This window comes from Polypterus senegalus, chromosome 2 (assembly GCF_016835505.1).
Source record: "Polypterus senegalus isolate Bchr_013 chromosome 2, ASM1683550v1, whole genome shotgun sequence".
Lineage (NCBI taxonomy): Eukaryota > Metazoa > Chordata > Cladistia > Polypteriformes > Polypteridae > Polypterus > Polypterus senegalus.
The window spans coordinates 132,431,032-132,452,655 of record NC_053155.1 but is presented as its reverse complement, the minus strand read 5'-3'; the positions used below and the strand labels follow the sequence as shown (position 1 = coordinate 132,452,655).

Genomic DNA, 21,624 nt, shown 5'->3' with positions numbered 1-21,624 from the left:
GTGACAGATGTGGCGAGTGGCTTACACCTTCTCCAGACCACGAGGGGGTTACCCTGGTGGCTTTGGGGACCACAGGAACAGAGCTTAGAAACTCAACTCTATAGGGGCCCGTGGTCACCGCCAAGGGGCAACCCAATGCCTGAGGAGCATTCCGGGTGCGCAGCTGGTACTTCTGCCACACTTGGGAGTGCTGGCAGCAGCTAATCAGGAGGCACCTGTAGCACGTCCGGGTGTATATAAAAGGGGCCGCCTCTCTCCATTTAATGGCCGGAGTCGGGAGTGCAGAGGACGAAGTTAAGGACGGGAGGAGTGGAGGCGGCCTGAATAAAGAAAGGCATTGAGAGGCCTGGACTTTGGGGGAGTACTGGGGTTGTATGTGCTTCACTTTATTGTATTAAACGTGTGTGGTGATTCAAATGATGCCTGTCTGTCTGTGTCCAGGCCAGTCTCCACACAGAGCATTTCTGTGAAGAATCAAACCTTTTTATTTTTATGAAGTCTCTGTTTACTCGTTTATCTGGCTGGGGTTTGGCGGTTTATCCCCCTCTAGTGGCCATTATTAGAAGTGCTTTTGCAATGTTTTGGGATTTAAGTGTCTTGAGACCCCTAGTGATAACACTGTGAGAAACAGAGAGTGTTAGGGTGCAAGGAGGACCAGTGGGATGCAGATTTCATTACTGGGGTTGCTCTTATAGTGGATGTTACAAGGTCTACTCCTGGATTGGCTGGACCCTGTCCACAATATGAGAAGAGTATCCTTTATCGACGAAGAAAGTCCTCATTCTAAGTGCTTCATTACAGAAGTCAGCCTCATCACTGTAGAGGCGATGAAGTCTAGAGAATTGTGAAAGTTAGAGAGTTTTTAGTATACCAGGCATGGAAGGAGTTGTAAAAAGGGTAACTGTGTGAGTGTGACTTTTAAGTCCTGAAAAAGCTGATAGAAATACTAATAATCTAAAAATGGTCAACCTGTGGTAGAAACCTCAACTGCAAACCTTACATAAGGATGGACACTAGTAAAACAATGAATTCTGTAGCTGGATTCTGGAGCAAGAGGTGGCACCAACACAATCATCAATATATATTTTGTACAGGTCTGGTACAAAGCCTACATAGGAAGAAAAGAAACACTTTTCGGCCTTGCTGATGACGATGTTGGCATAGCTAGGTCCCATTCTGAAATAAAAATAAAGGTATCAAAAGGGAAGGCATTGATGGTAAGAGCCCGTTCTGCCAGTCTGGTAAGGGTGTTCATGGGAGGATCCTGGACTGGATGTCTGTTGAATGCCTATCTGAGGGTGATGAGGCTTTCATTGTGAGGAATGAATGTGTACAGAGAGGTAACGTCCACAGTTAAAATAATAATATTCATGATGTAATGAAATTTAGAAGGCAATAAAAAAAGAAAAAAAGAACCTAATGACTGAAACCCAACTGCCAACTTCATACACATTAAGAAGAAGAAGGCGTTCAAAGCAAGGTTTGACTTCTTATAATGGGCCCCATTTAAACTCAACATGTCTCCTTTGTGTTGACTGGAGCACACACTTCTCATGTTTCACTGATGCCAAATAAATGAGTGTAAAGAGCCTACAATTAGATGCCATTTCCATTTTATTTACTGCACATGAGAAAGGCTTCTGTATTGTTTCAAAAGAAATGGTTTTGTGATCCTGAACAGAATTCTGAAAGTTTTTAAATGCCCACAGCCATTGACAGGGGAAAGCAGGTACAGAAAATGGATGGAAGTACTGTATGTGAAATCGATGGATATGTGGGAAAAAGGACACTACAAATAGGTAAACACTGGCTAAGGGATACATTCGTTAAAAATTGTTTATCTTTACCTTCAGTTTATTCATAATGGCTTAAAAGTATGTTTTCCAATAAAATGAAACAGTGTGATCCAGTGCATTAAAAGGTAGTAAATCAAATGAAAAACATCCTTCTTATGCTTCTGTGAAATTATGTGGTAAGTCAAAAGAAAAACTTCCAAAAATAAATGTACAGAAGACTGACTTCTGGATGCTTTTTCCAAATCGGGATATTGTTTCAGATATACTTTTTTGTGGAATGATGAAATAGGGTGGCATGGTGGCACAGTGGGTAGTGCTACTGCCTCGCAGTTAGGAGACCTGGGTTCACTTCCCAGGTCCTCCCTCCGTGGAGTTTGCATTTTCTTCCCATGTCTGCGTGGGTTTCCTCCGGGTGCTCCGGTTTCCTCTCACAGTCCAAAGACATGCAGGTTAGGTACATTGCCGATTCTAAATTGTCCATAGTGTGTGCTGGGTATGTGTTTGTGTGTGTCCTGCGGTGGGATGGTGCCCTGCCCAGGCTTTATTTCCTGCCTTGCGCCTTGTGTTGGCTGGGATTGGCTCCAGCAGACCCCCGTGACCCTGTAGTTAGGATATAGTGGATTGGATAATGGATGGATGATGAAATATTGAGGGAGTGAGAATACCTAAATCTTGTCTTACATTCCCCCATAAATGAATGGTGTTACCTCTCAATAAAAGTAGTCTCCTCTGTGGCCACCTTCTAGCACATGTGCTTGCCACTTATGTTAAAAAATCTATGTAATAAAATAACTGCATCTCTGACAAACTATAAAAACAACATGTTAGGAATATATGAATAGGTTTGTCTTTATTCATTTATTTATTTTTTGCCCTCCTTGGTGATGTCATCATCAGCACCCTATTTTTAATTGTCTGAGCACCAAAATTTCTCTTTTCTACAGACCTGTGTTTGCATTTCTGGCTGCTATGATGCTATATGGCTCCTAGGCCTGTGATGCACATGTCACATCACCGGTAACCTCACAGCAGCTATGTTATACAAGATAGCCATGTGGTTGAAGTAGCATCTGTACCTTGCTGGAAAAAACTTTATAGACTTTAATTCTCTGCGGTGGGCTAGCATCCTGCCCGGAGTTTGTTTTCTGCCTTGGGCCCTGTGCCAGACCCCCATGACCGTGTAGTTTGGATGTAGCGGGTTGGATAATGGATGGATGGATGGACTTTAATTCTATACAATCAATTTTTATCTGAACTGTAGTTATGGTTTTGTTTAGCAACTTTGTCATTTGCATTATCTCATGTATTAGCCTATTAATTTTTGTCAACCCTGGCCGCGATCGTCCTGAAAAGTCCCATAATCTCTGCCACTCAGTGACTGAAATCGGTCTATCTGTTTGCACAATAAAATGACTTTCTGGGGACCAAAAGAACTGCAATTATGTGATGGTGGCAAATTACCTCTGTATGTTAGAAGAGCTTCATCCAAGAATTCAGCTGCAGTTCGAAAATGTTTTGAAATGTCCACATCAGGGAAGTCATCCACCTCAATTCCAAGGTATTGAATCTCCATGCCGGTGTAGAAGTCCTGGCCTGTGTAAATGCCCGTGCCATGAGCTGCGTTGAGGATGTGTGTAATACCCATTCTTTTCAGCCTGGGTTTATTCACAGCAACACTCCTGTAGCAAAGCAAATACAATTTATTATATTTTTTTACTGCATAGTTATGTTAAGCAAGGTTTAATAAATAATCTCTCCAAAGAATTAAATATACAGTAATCTGGAAAAGGGATAGGGCAAAATCTATTTTTCAGGAAACTGATTATTCACAATTGTGTGTTTACACGTTCATCAATATACTGTATTTACCTATGGTATGAGAGAAATGAATGTGTTACCATTACTCATGAAAGTTGTTTACTTTCTGAACTAATGAAGTGAAGAAACAGTAAGCTGATTGTCATGGAACAGGAAGACATACTGTGACCACTGCACGTATTCCGCTTATAATTAGAGTGAAACATTTAAATAGGGAAAGGGATGCAAGAAAAGAATGATTATTAACAGTAAGAATCTGTAAAGGCATTAAAGGGGATCAAAGGGGAAACCTACTGTTTATACAGAGGTTTAAGTGTTCAATTCATTATTACAATTAGAAAATGTGTGCTAGTAGAATTGAAGGAGAGGTTACTGTCACGGGCTGCAAGGTATATTTGCCGTTTTTTCCCCATTTGTTTTAGTAATTTGCTTCATCTCTTTTGCTAACATTTTGGTAGCCTGTTTCACACATTGATGACTTCATCACGTTTACCACCCATCGTACTTTTCTATGACATTGGTGTCATTCCTGTATGTGGGATGTCGTGGGTAATATTTAGTATAAAAGTAGGTGACTGGGGATTCCACTATGAATTGAAATAAATCTAAAAGAAAAAGGGGAGCCTGAAGCAATTTATTTTTCTTTTTTTCCTTTTTTTGAAGAGGGTTAAAAGGGCTTATATATAAGTCTGTTATTAGTTTCCAGAACTGATTAAGGCTGACATAGCTTAATGTTAGCATTAGTCTGATTTTTGGTTAACAGTTTCTGAACTTAAAGGAATACTTCAACCAAACATGTTATTTTTTTTACAAACAATTCTAAAAACATACATAAAAAAATCTCATATTACTTGTTATCCAGTTGTATATTCACAATGTTCCAAACACATGTATTTTTACTATGCTATCGTTATACAGTACGAGGGACATTCAAAATGTTTCCGCACTTTTTAAACTCTATTTATTAAGCATTTCAAAAACAAATGACATTACTTTTTTTACATAGTCACCTTCATTTGCGATGCAATTTTCCCAGCGTCATAGCAGCTTTTTAATGCCCAATTACTACTCCTCCCGCCTTCACCGTTTCCAACGAAATTATAAAAGTGCGGAAACTTTTTGAACATCCCTTGTATAAAGTACTTAGAATATGCTCTTGTGAACTAAAAATGGAATGCACTCAAATGCAAACAAGTATTTCAGTTGAAGATCTGCCTTTCCTCTCATTTGTTGGTCAGGAGTCCAGCAAAGTAACATCATACACATTAGCTAACATTGCACTTTAGATGATAATGTGGTAACAGTGCAAAGTTCATAGAACTAAAGATTAAAAATTAAAGAAATGACAATTTTATCTGAAAAGAATATGCCTCGTATTTGTGCATATCTGAGATGATTCAGCTTCTGTAGTTTCACAGAAAGCTGTTAAAGAGTTTTGAGGTACTCCAGTGAATATAACTGGATGTGGGTCTTCAATTCGATTGCTTGTTTGCGTTTGAGTGCATTCTGTTTTCATTCATTAGAGCATTTTCCGTAAGCGTCTTTTTAATGATATTTTAGTCAAAATGCATGTGTTTCGGATGGTGTAAGCGTATGATTTGATGATTCGACATGTGTATTATCTGACATGAATAACATGTGATTTCTTTCATGGATGCTTTTGATATTGTTTGCTGTTGTCCAACATTGATCACCATAAAAGCCAATTTTATCAGAAACTTCCATCCAACCATCCATTTTCTAACCCGCTGAATCCGAATACGGGGTCACGGGGGTCTGCTGGAGCCAATCCCAGCCAACACAGGGCACAAGGCAGGAACTAATCCTGGGCAGGGTGCCAACCCACCGCAGTTTATCAGAAACTTTGTCGACTCTATTCTGCATTAAAACATGACATTATTTTTTTTGTCAATCATCACTACAAACTGCATGGGGTACATAACATTTAAAAAAATATATCGTTTCTGGGTGGAGCATTCCTTTAAGCTTGATTCTGCAGCTCCATTGATGTTTTACGTTCAGACTTTGGTTTTAATATCGTCTGTAATTATGCTTGGTGGACCTGTTATCTACATTCTGCCGATATAATAATACTGTAATTAACAATTTAGCCACCAAAACAGCAACAATACACTTTTTCATCTCGTTTTGACAATAACCATTCAGCATTGATTTGTTTTTGGCATTTCATGTTTTTCGCTGATACATGATACAAGTGAGTACTGTAATCAGAAATCACACAATTAAATTTTCTTCTGGTCTTTCAAAATGTATAAGTGTGGATCTTTACAGAAAAACCCTGCAGAAAGTAATGATCTGATTCTAAATATTTCAGTTTTCTACACGAAAAGTGACTTGGGGAGGACACAGACAAGGTATTTTAAGCCACTTTCTTACATCACATTCCGTCAGTTGGCCCACTTAAATCATAGTTCGAAAAAGGTTCCAGTTATAATCTTTTTCTTCTAACACCTTCCTCATATGTGCCTTCTTCTGTATCTTGGCCAGGTTTGGGTTAGGGTGATTTAATTCAAGTTTGTCACACTCACCTGACAAGTGAGAACTCAAAAAACAATGAATTTTGGGATGATGTGCTTATGATTGAAGCACGCATACCTCAGAAATCAATGACTGTAATTATACTGACCAAAAGCATTCTCTTTTAACTCATGTTACCTTGATGATTCTTTCATTAGCAGTGACGTAGCTAGGGGGCTGGGGTGGATGGGGTGGTCCGCACATTTTTGGGGGCGGCATTATTGGCCACAAGGCTCAGTACAATTCGTGTGTAAGCAGCAGGGTTCGGAAAAATATCACTCATGTATGAAAAAAGTCAAATTCTCTGATTTTTAACCACAAATGCTTGAAAAATAATGTTCAGACTGTCCTTCTGCATCAGACACAGCAGTTGAAATGTATGAGGCAATGACAAAAATAAACATAAACGTTACACCGATAATAATTTCTAGGAAGATAAACAAATAATTTACAATTTATAATTTCGTTTCGTTATTAATCCGAATGCGTTCTTGCTCTGCGCAGAAAACATCCCCACCTATTACTTTGGTTCTGGTTTTCGTAGCGTAATTATATTAAACTAATAATTAGAACACGCCATATCAGTGCGTCTATACTATATTCTTGTCTAGTTGATGCTTGTAAATGTATATAAAAAATTATTTCTGTTTCTTTATATATGAATAAATCTATGCAAAATGTATCTTAATTTTTCTCTATACGTCATTTTAATTTTCTATTTAAATAGTTTAACATATTCAGATATGTTGGAGGGCGGCAAATTGAAGCCCCGCCCGAGCGGCACGAACTCGAGCTACGCCACTGCATTAGCTTAATGTTTCAAAGTGATAAAATACTTGCAATTAATCTTCACTGGATCAGGAGCTTTGATCTTCTTTCTTTCTGACTGTCATATCCAGCATTTTTCTGTCAACTAGACATGTAAAATGTACAGTAGGACCATCCGTTTTAAACCATATACATTGCAAGAGGTAAAACAGAAAGTGATGTTCAGTTAAACTAACAGAATTCCTTCTTCTTTTAGGGGAGAATAGAAGAACAGTGCAGAAATGTGTGGATGAGTGCCTTGGAGTCCTAATGCTTGACGGGAGGGACAGATAGCCAGATGGCTTCAATACAGCTGCTTCACTTCAAATGAGTTATTTGAATGAGTTTTACCTTTAGGCTTTTAACTTTACACATGCGTCACAAATGTAAAAAGAAATCACCATTTGACTCCTATGGGGCAAATGGAGCTTTCACCTACTTTGCATTTTATACAGATGGGAGATAACAAACCAAAAAAAAAGGACCATCAGGCCCAGGAGTGGACATAAGCCACTGTTCCTGTCAAGGCCAGATTAAGACTCTCACAGGCTCCTGGGTGAATTAATGTTTAGCGCTCTTTAGCAGAGAGTTGATCATACATTAAATGGGGCATAACGCAGTCAACCCTGGCATTTAATGCACATGGAGATTCTACACTAGCAGAATACTTGAGCGGTCAAGAGGGGCCGGGTGAACACAGAGCATGAACACCCAATCTTTTCATCAAGGGTCTCTTGGTGATTTTGCTACACGGGGGGAGGAATGTGAGTGGTGTAAAGGCCCATTGCCATTATGGGGCCCTGTGCACACATTGAGAACACTCTGAAGGTAGATCCAATCATGGATCCTGTTATAAAATGTTTAGTAAGTGAGTAATCTGGTCAACTCTACAAGCCAAAGAGACTGGATATAGTTTGTGATTAGGAAATTGGACTAAAGGTAATGTGCTTTTTAGTATTTCCTATTAAGACCTATACCCGCAAGGTGCCATGAATGCATAAATCTTGTCTGTTTGAGCTTTTCAACACTCTGTGATGGATAAATTTTGTGACTTATTCTCATATTCTTAGGAAGACATGTTAAATTAGTAGGTGTTTTTTTTAAATATTGCTTGCAACTGAAAAAAACATTCAGATGGCCTATAATATAAAGCACTGAACTGTAATCCACAATGTTGCAGGTATGGTGTTCCTTTCTCTAGCTTGCAATGTTGAATCTCTAAAGCTGTCTGTGCTTCAGTTACATAAATATGGAAACAATTGCAGGATACGGTTATTTGGATTAAAAAAACACATCAAAATTAAGTTTTCGTGGTGCTTTTCTGGCACTTTATGTGAAATGTTCAAAGGCAATACTCACTTCTCTCCAATGAAAATGTTAGGCCACACCTCATCAACTGGGTTCATAGGGGCTTCTAGTCTATCCTGTGTTAGCAGCCTTTGAATGTCCAGTACGCATGGGGTGTTGAAGCGACTGGTGTCGTCAACCATCTCCTTCACTCGATTGTACAGGTCCTCGACCAGCAACTGCTCTGCTGACTCCATCATCTCTTCTGGCATGGGTGCCACTTTGATCTCTTTGGGTTTTAGCTCTACAGTGAAATACAAAGAGTGAATGAAGACACTGGGTACCGGCCTTCAGTTTGAAAGTGCTCCATAATGTTAATAATAATGAACTGAAAACAGCAAACGGGGTACAGTATACTTTATCTGTGGTTTTTGATCCTAGGAATTCTACTTTGTTTATTGTTTATTTAAATAAATACATTTCTAATAGATAGTATTATGTAAATAAGCAAAACTCCAAAAGTCACTCATTCCATTGTTATTAACGTTTAGTGTTTCTCCTGTAGATATCTGCCCAGGCTATGTGTTAAAACAGAATAAAGCAGGACCAAAATTCTTGAAACAATATTTTAATACCATAGTGAATTATTTTGTTTATAAAACCTGCCCAGTCTAGAGAGTTATCGTACATATTAATTTGCAATACTGGAAGTAAATAATAGCAATACTGCAAAGCAAGACTTTTTGACTTTTCTGACACTGTAAATTAATACATAACAGTTTAGAAGGTGCAACCTTCTAATTATTATTTTTCTTTATTTTGGTATTATTAATGTGTTCATTTTGAATGTATTATGTCTGAATGATAATGATGTGTGAACTCATGGTCATAAAATATGAACGTCACTAATCAAAAAGAAATGTTGACTTTAAAAAAAAAACAAATTAGCTCAGTGAACTTAATTAAATTAGCTCTTCAATTTGTATGATTATATTATTCACATATTTTAGTCATTTTCTGAACCTGCTTAATGTAATTTATTGTTCATGGAGAACTACAGCCCATCCTGGCAGCGCAACCTTCTACACTCATGCATCCTGGACCAATTTTATTTATAAATCAAATGTATCAGACGCATTACAGTTAAAGATGAAAGTGAATCTACCATGCATGGCTTTGAAATATGGAAGGAAACCAAACTTTCTGGAAAAAATCCACAGGACCAGAAGACAATGTGCAGACTCCACACAGAATTTGAACCCACTTACCTGGATCTGTAAATCAGGAAGATGAACCGCCATTGCATTAAATGTACAAATAACTTGAAACCCGAAAGTAAGCTTGACATATTTATTGCATGTTTCAAGCATATGAAAAATTTGAAAAAATGAAGAGATTATTTTTTTTCAGTCCATGCAACTGGAAACTATAGCTTATAGCTTGACAAGTGTGTAGTATTTTAAAGGAATTAAATAAATCTGAAGGCATCTGTCATTTGGCAAGGAGAAAAAAATGTTATGCAAAAGTCATTTTAATGTTCGGGTTTCATTTTTGGAAATTATACTGAAAGCAGTTTTCTGGAAGTAACAGTGCATGTAGCCAATCAGATCTCAGATATCTGAACAAATGGTGATGCCTCCATTAAAATTCAGAGCTTTTATTTATTATTACTTATATCAGTGTTTCCCAACCTTTTTTCTTTAGTGGCACTCTTTTTGTAACCAAAAACCTCCCAAGGCAAACCATTATTTTACTAACCACAAACACATTTCATCTGATACATTTGCTGGAGTTCCCAAAGTGGTGGGACTACCAGAGAAGCCAGTAAAAAAGCAGCTCCGAGATCAGCATTCACAGACATGACACTTGGTGAGCACTTTGCTGACATCTCCAAGCTGCTTTGTACCTTTTGCCCACATCTCTGGCTCAGAGGCAGCTTCTATGCCCACTATACACCAGTGCTGTGAGGCTCGCTGGTGACCACATACCAAGGACAGAAAGACGCCAGCAGCCTGGAGATGCATCTGAAGTGCGGTGTCTGCAACATAGCGATCACGCTATGTCATCCCACTTGCTCCAGGTAGACTTGTTCTCCTCAGACAGGTCTTGACCTCCTGTGGAGCTCTCAGGTTCAGACCCAAGTGTGCTACACTATTATTTCCAGCACAGCACTTCTGGGTAGCTCTCCATGCACTACTATGCTGTGGTACAGTGGTTGAAAACTGACTGAAATGAATCAATGGCTGATATTCCAGAAGCATTGCCACTACAGCACTATGCTTTTATTAATATATCGTTACACTAGAATGCATTATAATAGAGCACTAGAACACGGACTAGTGCAGAAAACCCAAAAACAAAATACCCGACAGAGGCATAAATGAATGTTTTATATGAAATGCTATTAAACAAGTACAGAGAAAAAGACATGAGCATATCTCTCCATTATAATAAAAAGAAATCCTGGGACGAGACGTGACTTTCTCAGAGAGATACTTTCACATCCTACGAGATGAGACTTTGTACCAAGAGATTTAACCATGCCCGTAGACAGAGTAGATGACAAAGAAGAATGTCGTAGAGAGGTTCAAAAACGTTGGCACGATACACATGCAGAGCAGGTTAGAGATTAGGAAAGTAGTAAAATTCGAAAGTCTTAATCTGAAAATGATAGTAAAGATCGCATTAGCACAAACAAACAGAAATTATTACGTGGTGAAATAATGGAACAGCTTAAAGAGATCAAATATATTGTTCGGATTTAAACTTTATGTCAGATACTTGTAGATCGTCTAATTCATGTTGCCATTAGGGAAAAGTAATGTTTCTTCCCAATGAAGAGGCGTATCTGTGAGAATTAAAAGATTTGTTGTTTGGTGAAAGTGAAATCCACATACGCGAGTGGCAGAGATGTGAAGGGGTTAGCGTGTAGAGCATGCCGGGGAGGGGAGGGTTGGCGAGTGAAGCCCCCTAGTAAAATAAATTACCATTATTATAATTATTAAATGGCAATAACTGAGTTTCGTTTCACATACGGTTTTGAGAAAACAATGCTAAAATTTCATTTTGCTTGCAATTTTACAATTTCAACACTCACTGAAAAGATTTGTTGTGGGGGTTTAAGGAGTGGAAAGCAAAGAATATTACCATCTTAAGCATTTGGCAACACCTCACACCCCTATTAGACCCATACATTTCTCAGAAAAAAGTTGCTGGTGTAAATACCAGGAAGTGTCTTTTGGACATATGACAAGGCTAATAAAACATTTTGGTGTCACTGTCATCCACCTTCAGAAGTAGTAATAGGGGTGAGCTATGCACCATGGTAATAGGAAATAAAAAATTGCACATGCTGTCCCCACACTTGTATAAATGATTAATTACAGTGGATAACATAAAAATAAAAGGGGCAAAACCTGAGCTTTGCCAGTGCTGCCTCACTAATCCAGTGCAAGAAGATGAAAATGTTTCGCCCAAGCAAATATGATGAACATATAGGAAAAAAATGTTTTTTTAGACATGAAACAAAACCCCTTTTTTGTGCTGACAATGCCAGAAATTTCAATGGTTGCTAAAACCTAATTTTCACAAAATTCACATGTGCATGGGAGATAGCTTAAAGGGCTCTTGTAAATGTAATTTTCCGCCGAGCCAGGAGTTTGCACTGTTTTCTGATCCTTCATCTCTTTCTTTCTCTGCAGACCTGGAGACTGACAGCCCTACCATCACTGATGTCATCTCTTGTGTCCATCCTTCTGGACCCACTCCTTCCTACCATCTTCTTACATAAACCAGCAAACCAGTTACCTGGTTCAGTTCTATTTGGACTCGGGTCTGTAAAGACATCACCTCAACTAATTCCGTATTAATCTACACAAAAACTGTCAAATTATACGGGGTTACCAAGGTGGTACCTATGGAAGATCAGCCTCGACACAGACAGACACGCAGACTCAGAAGTCCCAAAAACACACATGTTGATTATTTTTCTCAGTCCTTAGCACCCCACAATGCACAAACCCACAATGCTCAGTCAATTCTCTTCTCTCTTTCTTTACTGCCACCTCCACTCCTCTTTTGCAAGCTCTGTCTTCTGCCTCCTGACTCCGGCTCCCTGAATGGAGTGAGGCGGCCCCTTTTATAGTTCCCCCAGATGTGCTTCAGGTGCTTGCTGATGTTCTTCCTGCAGCCCTTCCTGGTGTGACGGAAGTGCTGCAGTCCATGGCTTCTAAGCTCTGATCCCGTGACTCCAAGCAAACTAGGGTGGCTGCCCTCTCGTGTCCCAGGGGAGGTATTGTCCCTCTCCCAGTCCTTCCATCCTCTAGGTGTCCTGGCATACCCAAATTCTTTACCTGTGTTCTTTGTGTCATTCTACAGCTGCAAATTCGATTTTGCACGAATTGTTGGCTCATCCTTAATCGGATCTATGAAAAGTGAATATTGATCTTGAATCCAAGTCGAGTCAGAGGTTGGCAATCTCAAACTTCCATAAAATCTATGCACAAGATAAACTAAATTATTAACAGTTCTTGTCCACAAAATACAAATCATCCATCCACATCTTCCACTACTGAGTTGTGAGGAGGCAAAGCCAAACCCCGATGGCACTAAATGAAACAAAGGAACCAACTCTTGTTGCAAGTTCATCACAATACACTGACGGCCATAGGGTTTTCAGGTAACCTAACATGTATGCTTTCGAGACTGGGGAGGGATAACTAGAGAGTCATGTGAAGATGGAGAGAATGTGTCAACTTCACGCAGGCCTACTTGGGAATCAGATTCCTGGAGCTGGGGGGTAGCAGAGTTAGCCATTGCACCAGTATGCAACTCAAAGCACATTATGTTCTGTAAAATATTGATTATGCTACCTAAGGAAGATACAGAAAACATTATACACCATTAAGGGCTGAAAAATATAGTCAGATTGCCCTGAAGGGAAGCCTTTCAGCTATAATTTTATTTCAAAAATGAAAACGTCAGGTGCACCTAACAAAACATGAAGAGAATTTAAAAAGTTGATAAGATTTTTTTATTTTTTTATTATTGTCTGTTGAACGTTTCATGTTATTTTATTTTCTGTATTACAAGGAAGGGGGAGCATTGATTAGTGCTGCTATCTCATGTCTTTAGGGTCTTCTGCACAACCATATTGTCAGTGCCATCATAATAAAGACAAGGTATTACTACATTTAAAAAGAGGGAGAATGTTTTTTGCTTGATTAATAGCAAGGTTACTGTACTGTACATATGAAGTTTGCAATTTTTTTCCATGTCTGATTGGACTTTTGGCACATTTTCTGAATCTCAAACAATATGTGTGTTAAGTTATTTACATTGTGCCAGTCTGGTGGACTGTTGTCTTATTCAGGGTTAAATCCTGCTTTATGACCTATGCTGCTAAGATAAGCTCCAGTTGATGGGGAAATTTATGGCCAGAAAGAAAATTTTGAAAGGAGCTACCCAGCAGAGCAGAACAAAGTAGTCTCCCTAGGGACCTGGTGGTTCTCTTGTTATTTAAAATGAATAGGAAACAGCAAGCCACGTTAAGATTTAATATTTTGGTGTCATTCAAACGTTTTCTGTCACTTCAATGACAAGAAAAGTCTTTCATTGGGCAAAAGTAAGCAAACCACAAGTCATATAGCATAACCGTAATGTACAGGATAACATATGATGTGACAACAAAAGGAGAAAAGACAGCTGGCGGAGTTCATCCCCAGGCTGACCTTCAACCCACACGGTGCAGTTTGTAGAAATGAATAATGAAGACACACAGCCCCACCTCTCCTGAAAAACGAACTGGTCAGGGCATGTACTCCATATTGTTCTAGCCAAACACTGCTGTCGCTGGAAGTGCTTGAGAACAATGGAAGAGGGAACCTACGGTAGACTCCCTAAGGCCTCGTAAGAGAATTACACAATACTACGTGAGCTAGAGTTTCATTACCCAGACAAAAACTGGAGTATACTTTGAAACTCTACTGTCAATTACTTTTGACATTAACCTTTTTATTTGTACTTCTTGTGGTTAAATGCATCTGTAGTTGCTGTATAATGAAAACAAACACAGCTGCCTCCATGAATACTTCTGCTTTACTGTAAATATCACTCAAAACGCTGTTATATAGCTTTTTGTGATACTGAAACAATTTCATATAAGTCACAGCATTTTTTCCATTTACGTGGGCGTGCCTCCCAGTGCAAACGTTAGGGCCTTAACTTACACCAGAGAAGAAATCACATACTTGAAACATTTGTATTAACAGCTGCTTAGGGAAACTGGGATGTTGGCAGCATTTTATGACTAAGGCAGGTGCCTTTAGATAATCGAGCTGAGCAGTTACCAGACTAGAAAATAAAAAAGTAGGCAGAAATCTTTAAGGTAGAGAAGAGATAGATACCCACAAAACCAGACTGGAGTACTGCAATAATAGAACTCACACTTGCAGTTGAGAAATCACATGAAGAAATTGAAAAAAATAAAACTAGACACACATTAGAAATGGGGCAGGCAAGCATTTGGTCATGTCAAACCATTTAGTGGTGACAACATAATTCCTTTCATCATGGTGATGAGAAATGTTAATGGGTATGGCATTAATATCTCATTACTGTAATTCATAATATGCAATGGGATATTTCAGATCTTGAACACAAATATGAGGTAGAAACCAAAAGCAGTCTGACCCTTTCACAACTCTAGCATCCAAATCCTTCTCTACTTCTAAAAGACTTTGCACAATGGGCCTTATGGACGTACTGCATTACTGGCCTGACATAGCGGGCAGGAAACTCTGATTGCAACTTACAGAAGCAAACAGATTCTTGAAGAGATTATTAGAAAATTCTGTAATCGTAGGCATTTTTCACCTCGAGGAGGTGCTGTGAGCATTTCTCAAAGCACCTTATCCATTGTTTTAAACCCTTGCAGGAGAGATACATACATACATACATATTCCACTAAACCAATAGGATCTTACTAAGGCCCATGTCCCAAAATATTTTAACCAAAATTCAATATTTTACAATTTTCTTACCATGATAAATGTCAAATGCTGTGAGCAATCAATAGATTTGATATTGTTTGAATACACTGATTCAGTCATTTGTTCTTCTAAACAGAGATATTTTACTACAGGCCAGGACTGGGCAGGTATAAACCCCAGACAAGTGTGCCAGACCACTGCAGGTCTGTAATTTTGTTTTAATTTTGAACATTTACACCATGGGCGGCACGGGGGCGCAGTGGTAGCACTGCTGCCTCGCAGTTAGGAGACCAGGGTTCGCTTCCCGGGTCCTCCCTGCGTGGAGTTTGCATGTTCTCCCCGTGTCTGCGTGGTTTCCTCCGGGCGCTCCGGTTTCCTCCCACAGTCCAAAGACATACAGGTTAGGTGGATTGGCGATTCTAAATTGGCCCTAGTGTGTGCTTGGTGTGTGGGTGTGTTTGTGTGTGTCCCGCAGTGGGTTGGCACCCTGCCCAGGATTGGTTCCTGCCTTGTGCCCTGTGTTGGCTGGGATTGGCTCCTGTGACCCTGTGTTTGGATTCAGCGGGTTAGAAAATGGATGGACATTTACACCTTTGGAATGTCTTTTTCTCACACTGTAAGGCAATATAGACAGCTCTAGAAATTCTGTGGAGAAGATCTTCTCTCAAGGGCTTATTCTATTCTGACAAGCTAAGAGAAATTAGGGTTAGAGAGAACTACATGGGAGGAATAACTGAGTTCAAAATTGACAGATGCGTAGATAAACTTGATCCAGTTACATTTCTACTCATAGATAGTAAAGCATAAACAACATTAGAAATTGAGAGGAGGTGCATTCAAGATGGAAACCAGGTAGCACTTACAGTTTTTGAGATTGAGGACAAACTACTATGTCATGTATTTGAACCGTGATATCTGAATAAGCTAATAGGAAAAGGCAAACTAAAGGAGCTTGATTTCCACTAACTGGTTTCTTCACCTGGTGAAACATTTCATGTTAATATGACTCTGTAGGATCTCCCCAGACAGCTTCCGGGTGTGAGTAGAGGGTATCTGACTGGTCACCTTGCTGTAAGGCCAGCACTACTCCTGTCTTGCCATATCCCATCACTGATGCAGGAATTGTTTCTGCCAACAGTTTTAGCAGCAGTTCACGTGGCCACCCCAGTCTGGTGTGGCTAGGTGACTAGATTATAGACAGTCATCTTTCCCGATGCTCTTTTGTAGTAAGGTGTTGTACCGTGTTAGCCATTATGGGTACATCGAAAAGTCAAGCAAAATGACACCTTTTATTGGCTAACTAAAAAGATTACAATATGCAGGCTTTCAAGGCAACTCATCTTGCCTGAAGAAGAATTAATTAATCATTAAAGTCCATAAAAAAAAATCCAAATAAAGCATTATTATTTATTTCAATTCAAGAATTACTAAATCAAACAGAAGAAGCTGTTATGCATAGAAATATCCACACAAGCAAACAAGGAGGACTGCATTTATAAACTGGTCTCATTTCTACAAATATGAATACTCTGTTAAAGGTGAGGATGATTTTAAACTTCTCCTCAGTTTGTGTCCCAATGAATAATCTAACACAAGTGCCTAAGGCTTGCTCTTTGAATTAGAATTTGATTACATATGTCTGACAGGAGAAAGAAAATCAGTAAAAAAAAAAAAAAATCAACAGTGGCTCTACAGCGCAGTGCCTATTAAAAGTATTCACCCCCTTTGACATTTTCACATTTTATTATCATACAACATTGATACACAATGGATTTAATTTGGCTTTTCTTGACACTAGTCAATAAACAAAAGAGACTTTCATGTCAAAGTGACAAGAATACTTTGCAAAGTTATTTAAATTAATGACAAATATAAACCACAAAATATTTGGTTGCATAAGTATTTAGTTAATGGACCGTTGGAAGCCATGACAGCCTTGAGTCTGTGTGGACAGGTCTCTGTTACTTTGTTTCATTCGTTTTTGCTTAAGCTCTGTCAAGTTGCACGGAGATCATAAGTGTAGAGGGATCTTTAAGTCATGCCAAAAATTCTCAGTTGGATAGAGACACTGCCTCTCCAGGACATTCAAATTGCTGTTTTTAATCAATTCCCGTGTAGCTTTGGCTTTATCCTTGGGGTTGCTATCTTGCTGGAAAGCAAATCTCCTAACATGCAGGTTTCTTGCAGATGAAGTTAGGTTTTCCTCATATTTTGTTGTGATTATTTTACCCTCTACCTTCACAATTCTTCCAGGGCCTGCTGTGTAGAAGCATCCCAACAACAATATGCTGCCCCGACACATGATTTTGTGTTTTTAATTATGGACAGTGTTTAGCCTACACCAAACATGCTGATGGCCAAGGAGTTCAATTTTATTATCATCAGACCACAGACCTTTCTCCAGAGTCTCCCATGTGCCTTCTAGCCAAGATGTCATGTTTGTCTTTTCTCTTTGCCACTCTCCCATAAAGCTGCGATTTTTGAAGCACCCAGGCAATAGTGACTGTCTGTGCAGTCTCTCCAGTCTCCTCCACTGTAACTCATAAATCCTTCAAAGTTATTACAGTTCTCAGCATGGCACTAGTCTTCTTGCATGCTCACTCAGGTTTTGTGGATGGCCTGCTCATGCAGATATACTGATGTGTCATACTCCTTCCACTTCTTAATGGCTGATTTAACACTGCTACAAGAGATATTCAGTGACTTTCAGTGATAGTTTCTTGTCTCTATTCCCTGACTGGCTTTTCAACTGCCTTTTCATGGAGCTGCCCGGAGTGTTCTTTTTGTCTTCATTGTGTAGGTTAGGACACCATACTGACACAACACAAGATGGACCTTCCAGATACAGGGGCGTTTATACTCTAATCAACTGAAATCCATTGACTACAGACGGGTGATCTCCATTAAACTAATTATGTGACTTCTAAAACCAAATGTCTGCATCAGTAATAATTTAGGTGTTCCAAATTAAATGGGCTGAATATTTATGTGATCAACTACCTTGTGTTTTATATTTGACATTGCTTTGGACTACTTCATAGAGATGTGTTTTGACTTTGACGTAAAAGAGTCTCGATAGATAGATAGATAGATAGATAGATAGATAGATAGATAGATAGATAGATAGATAGATAGATAGATAGATAGATAGATAGATGTTTTAAAATAAAATGTGAACATTTCCAAGGGGGTGATAAATACTTTTTATAAACACTCCGTTTGCATCAATTATTAGACCCCAATAATGACATTATGAAATTGTAATGTTATAGACATATGATATAACATAAAGAGACACCACTGCTGTGTCCAGGTTAATAAAAGGATAAGTATCTGTGTGTCTGTTTGTGTGCCGGTCTGGTTGCTATGTCTTTGTCATTCCAACAGATGGCACATCACAAATATTTGTAGTAATAAAATGCAATTTCATTCCAATAGAATGCACATGACAAATACAGAGGGGACTGGGTGGTCTCATGTTCTGGAATCCCTACAGATTTTATTTTTTCTCCAGCCGTCTGGAGTTTTTGTTTTTCTGTCCCCTGGCCATTGAACCTTACTCTTATTCGATGTTAATGTTGATTTATTTTTTATAATTATGTCTTTCATTTTTCTATTCTTTAATATGTAAAGCACTTTGAGCTACTGTTTGTATGAAAATGTGCTATATAAATAAATGTTGTTGTTGTTGTTGTACTAATACTGCTTTTACAAATCCCTTTCCAAATGGCATATAATAGAGACATGTGCATTGCATGTGTCATTCCAATAGATAGCTCATCACATACATTTATAGTAATAAAATGCACTGCATTGCCTTTCCAACAGATGGTGCATCACAAACATTAACACTGCTTTTACGAATCCCATACCAAATGGCATATAACAGAGACTTGTGCATTGCATTTGTCATTCCAACAGATGACTCATCACAAGCATTTATAGTAATAATAATAATAATTCATTACATTTATATAGTGCTTTTCTCAGTACTCAAAGCGCTATCCACACAGGTAATAAAATGCATTGCATTTGTCATTCCAACAGATGGTGCAACATAAACATTAACACCGCTTTTACAAATCCCATACCAAATGGCATATAACAGAGACTTGTGAATTGCATTTTTCATTCCAACAGATGACCCATCACAAGCATTTGTAGTAATAAAATGCACTGCATTTGTCATTCCAACAGATGGTGCATCACAAACATTAACACTGCTTTTATGAATCCCATATTAAATGACAAATAACAGATGCATTTCATCTGTCATTCAAACTGATGGCACATCACAGACAGTAATGGTACAAATGCTTTTGTAATAAACCCTCTGTTGAAATGAGAAATATAATGCATTTTATTATTACATGTATTACAAAACACATTCCAATACTGTTGACGGTGCACTGCAAACGTAAATGATGTTACTTACCTAGAAGAGTAGCACAGCTATTGTGACTATAAACTTACAATAAGTGCATTGTAGTAAAAACATTTTCTTTGTGTAAATCAATGAGATCAGTGATTACTGTACACTGATCACTGATTACACATGTGGTCACTTTGTGAAGCTTGATATATAAAGTAAAGGCTACCTATTAAATTATTCAGACTGTGATAATATACACCATAGAGTGTTTATAGCATACTGAAAATTAACTAAATATTTCGGTTCCCTCTCACCCAAAGACATTTCTGAAGGTAAAAACAATTGTAAAGTTCTGAAATTTGGATGAATAAAAGTGATCAGGTTCTAGAAATGAACAGATGGATGCATATTCTTTAAATGCTAAAAACACAAATTAGTCATCATTGTCATTCTCATCCATTTAAAAGGCTGGTCTCAAAGAATTCAGGCTACTTTAATGTCTTAATAAAACAGTGAGTAGATGGTTAGCTTTTATTTTAATAACTGGAAAATAAATAAAATATCTTGAATTCTGGCAAAACAACCACCAAAATGAGAAGCCGTGAAAAGGTAAAACAACATACGTGATGAGAATGTTAAGGCAGCAGAAAACATTTAAAAGCCTGACATTCAGTTTCCACTGTATTTTTGTAATTTTCTGTGTGGTGAAGCCTCACCTTCATTTATGATTTGCTTAGCGGCCACTGCAGAGGAGAGATGAATTGGCTCCATAAAGATGCTCTCAGTATCGGTGTCAGACATGATGGAAAACCTGGACAATTCAAAGAAGGGCTTTTAAAAACAGAGGTACTGTAAATGTTTTTGGCCATAATTTGCTGTCTATATGGGATTGAAGATTTTATAAAATTATCGCCATATTTTACACAGAGACTGACACAGCATTGTTTAATCCTTTGAGAGAGGGGGTTCTCAGTGATTTATTTCACAGTGTCGGCATTTTAGAGCTTTTTTCAGTCCATCCAGTGGCCAATATACCAGCAAATAAATACAAAATATAACAAAATAAATGTGAAATACTATCACAACATAAAATACTGAATACAATCTTCACTAAAGTAATGGTAAAAAACATTAACTATACTCTGTAAAAGGCTGTAGAAAAATAATGACAGGAAAATTGAAATAAAGTTGAGCAAATAAAAACAGCCATGCACTCAGTTCTATAACTTACCGTACCCAAAGAAAAATGAAAGAAACTGCTTTTGTGAGTGTGCAGTGCTGTAGTGGTTCTTCAGTATCATCATTATAAAAGGTAAGCAGTACAGGAGCATTCGGTTTTTGGGTAAAGCTTTGAAAATATGAAATGCTAATTGTCAAAGTGTAAATGTATGATATTTCTTAATTATTAACTGACTACTTATTCTACATACATTATGTAGTCATACTGCTTTAACTGTAATATAATTGAGTGCAATAAATGAAACTGAAAGGTGCTGGGAGAAGCTTCTCAATACAGACGTTCCTTCCTCCGGTGCACACTGTCAGAGATGCAAATACTGGCTGTCTCCGACGGGGAACGTGTCCATGGGAATAGAGCAAGGGATGGGGCAATTAACCTTGGACTTAACCCGGTAACCTAAATACTGGGAAATGTGCTGTGGGGTCAAAAGACCGGGCCCAAAAGGCCTAAACCCAAGGTGAATGTTCTGAACTGAAAATGTAATTATTATGAAGAAAAAATGTAGATGTATGAACAGGAAGGAATAAAGGAAAGGGAAAAATTATACGGATTAAAATCTCAAGTGACTTTTAAAATCTAGAGCTTGAAATATGTCTAGTTAACTTTTAAAAAATTTTATTATTAGTTCTTTCTAAAAAAGGGGAAGACCTTTGACACTTCATCCCCAGTCAATAGGATGCCTGACAGCCGGGGCAGGGTGAGGCTTATGGATTCATCTCAACTGGTTAAGATGGGATAAATGGAGCCAGAGGTGTACACTGCTCGAGGTTTGAGGGC

At 38.4% G+C, this 21,624-nt stretch overlaps 1 protein-coding gene across 2 annotated transcripts in view; it reads right to left on the bottom strand.

The window, feature by feature from the left end:
* The window catches only part of dusp27 (dual specificity phosphatase 27), an 87,052-nt gene that overhangs the window by 29,582 nt on the left and 35,846 nt on the right, over positions 1-21,624 (bottom strand). For both annotated transcript variants that reach the window (XM_039744630.1, XM_039744629.1), the window contains exons 3-5: positions 20,324-20,418; positions 8,319-8,550; positions 3,258-3,475 (exon numbers count right to left, since the gene is read on the bottom strand). In XM_039744630.1, the coding sequence (XP_039600564.1) occupies positions 3,258-3,475; positions 8,319-8,550; positions 20,324-20,418 (545 nt within the window). The remainder of the gene's footprint in view (positions 1-3,257; positions 3,476-8,318; positions 8,551-20,323; positions 20,419-21,624) is intronic.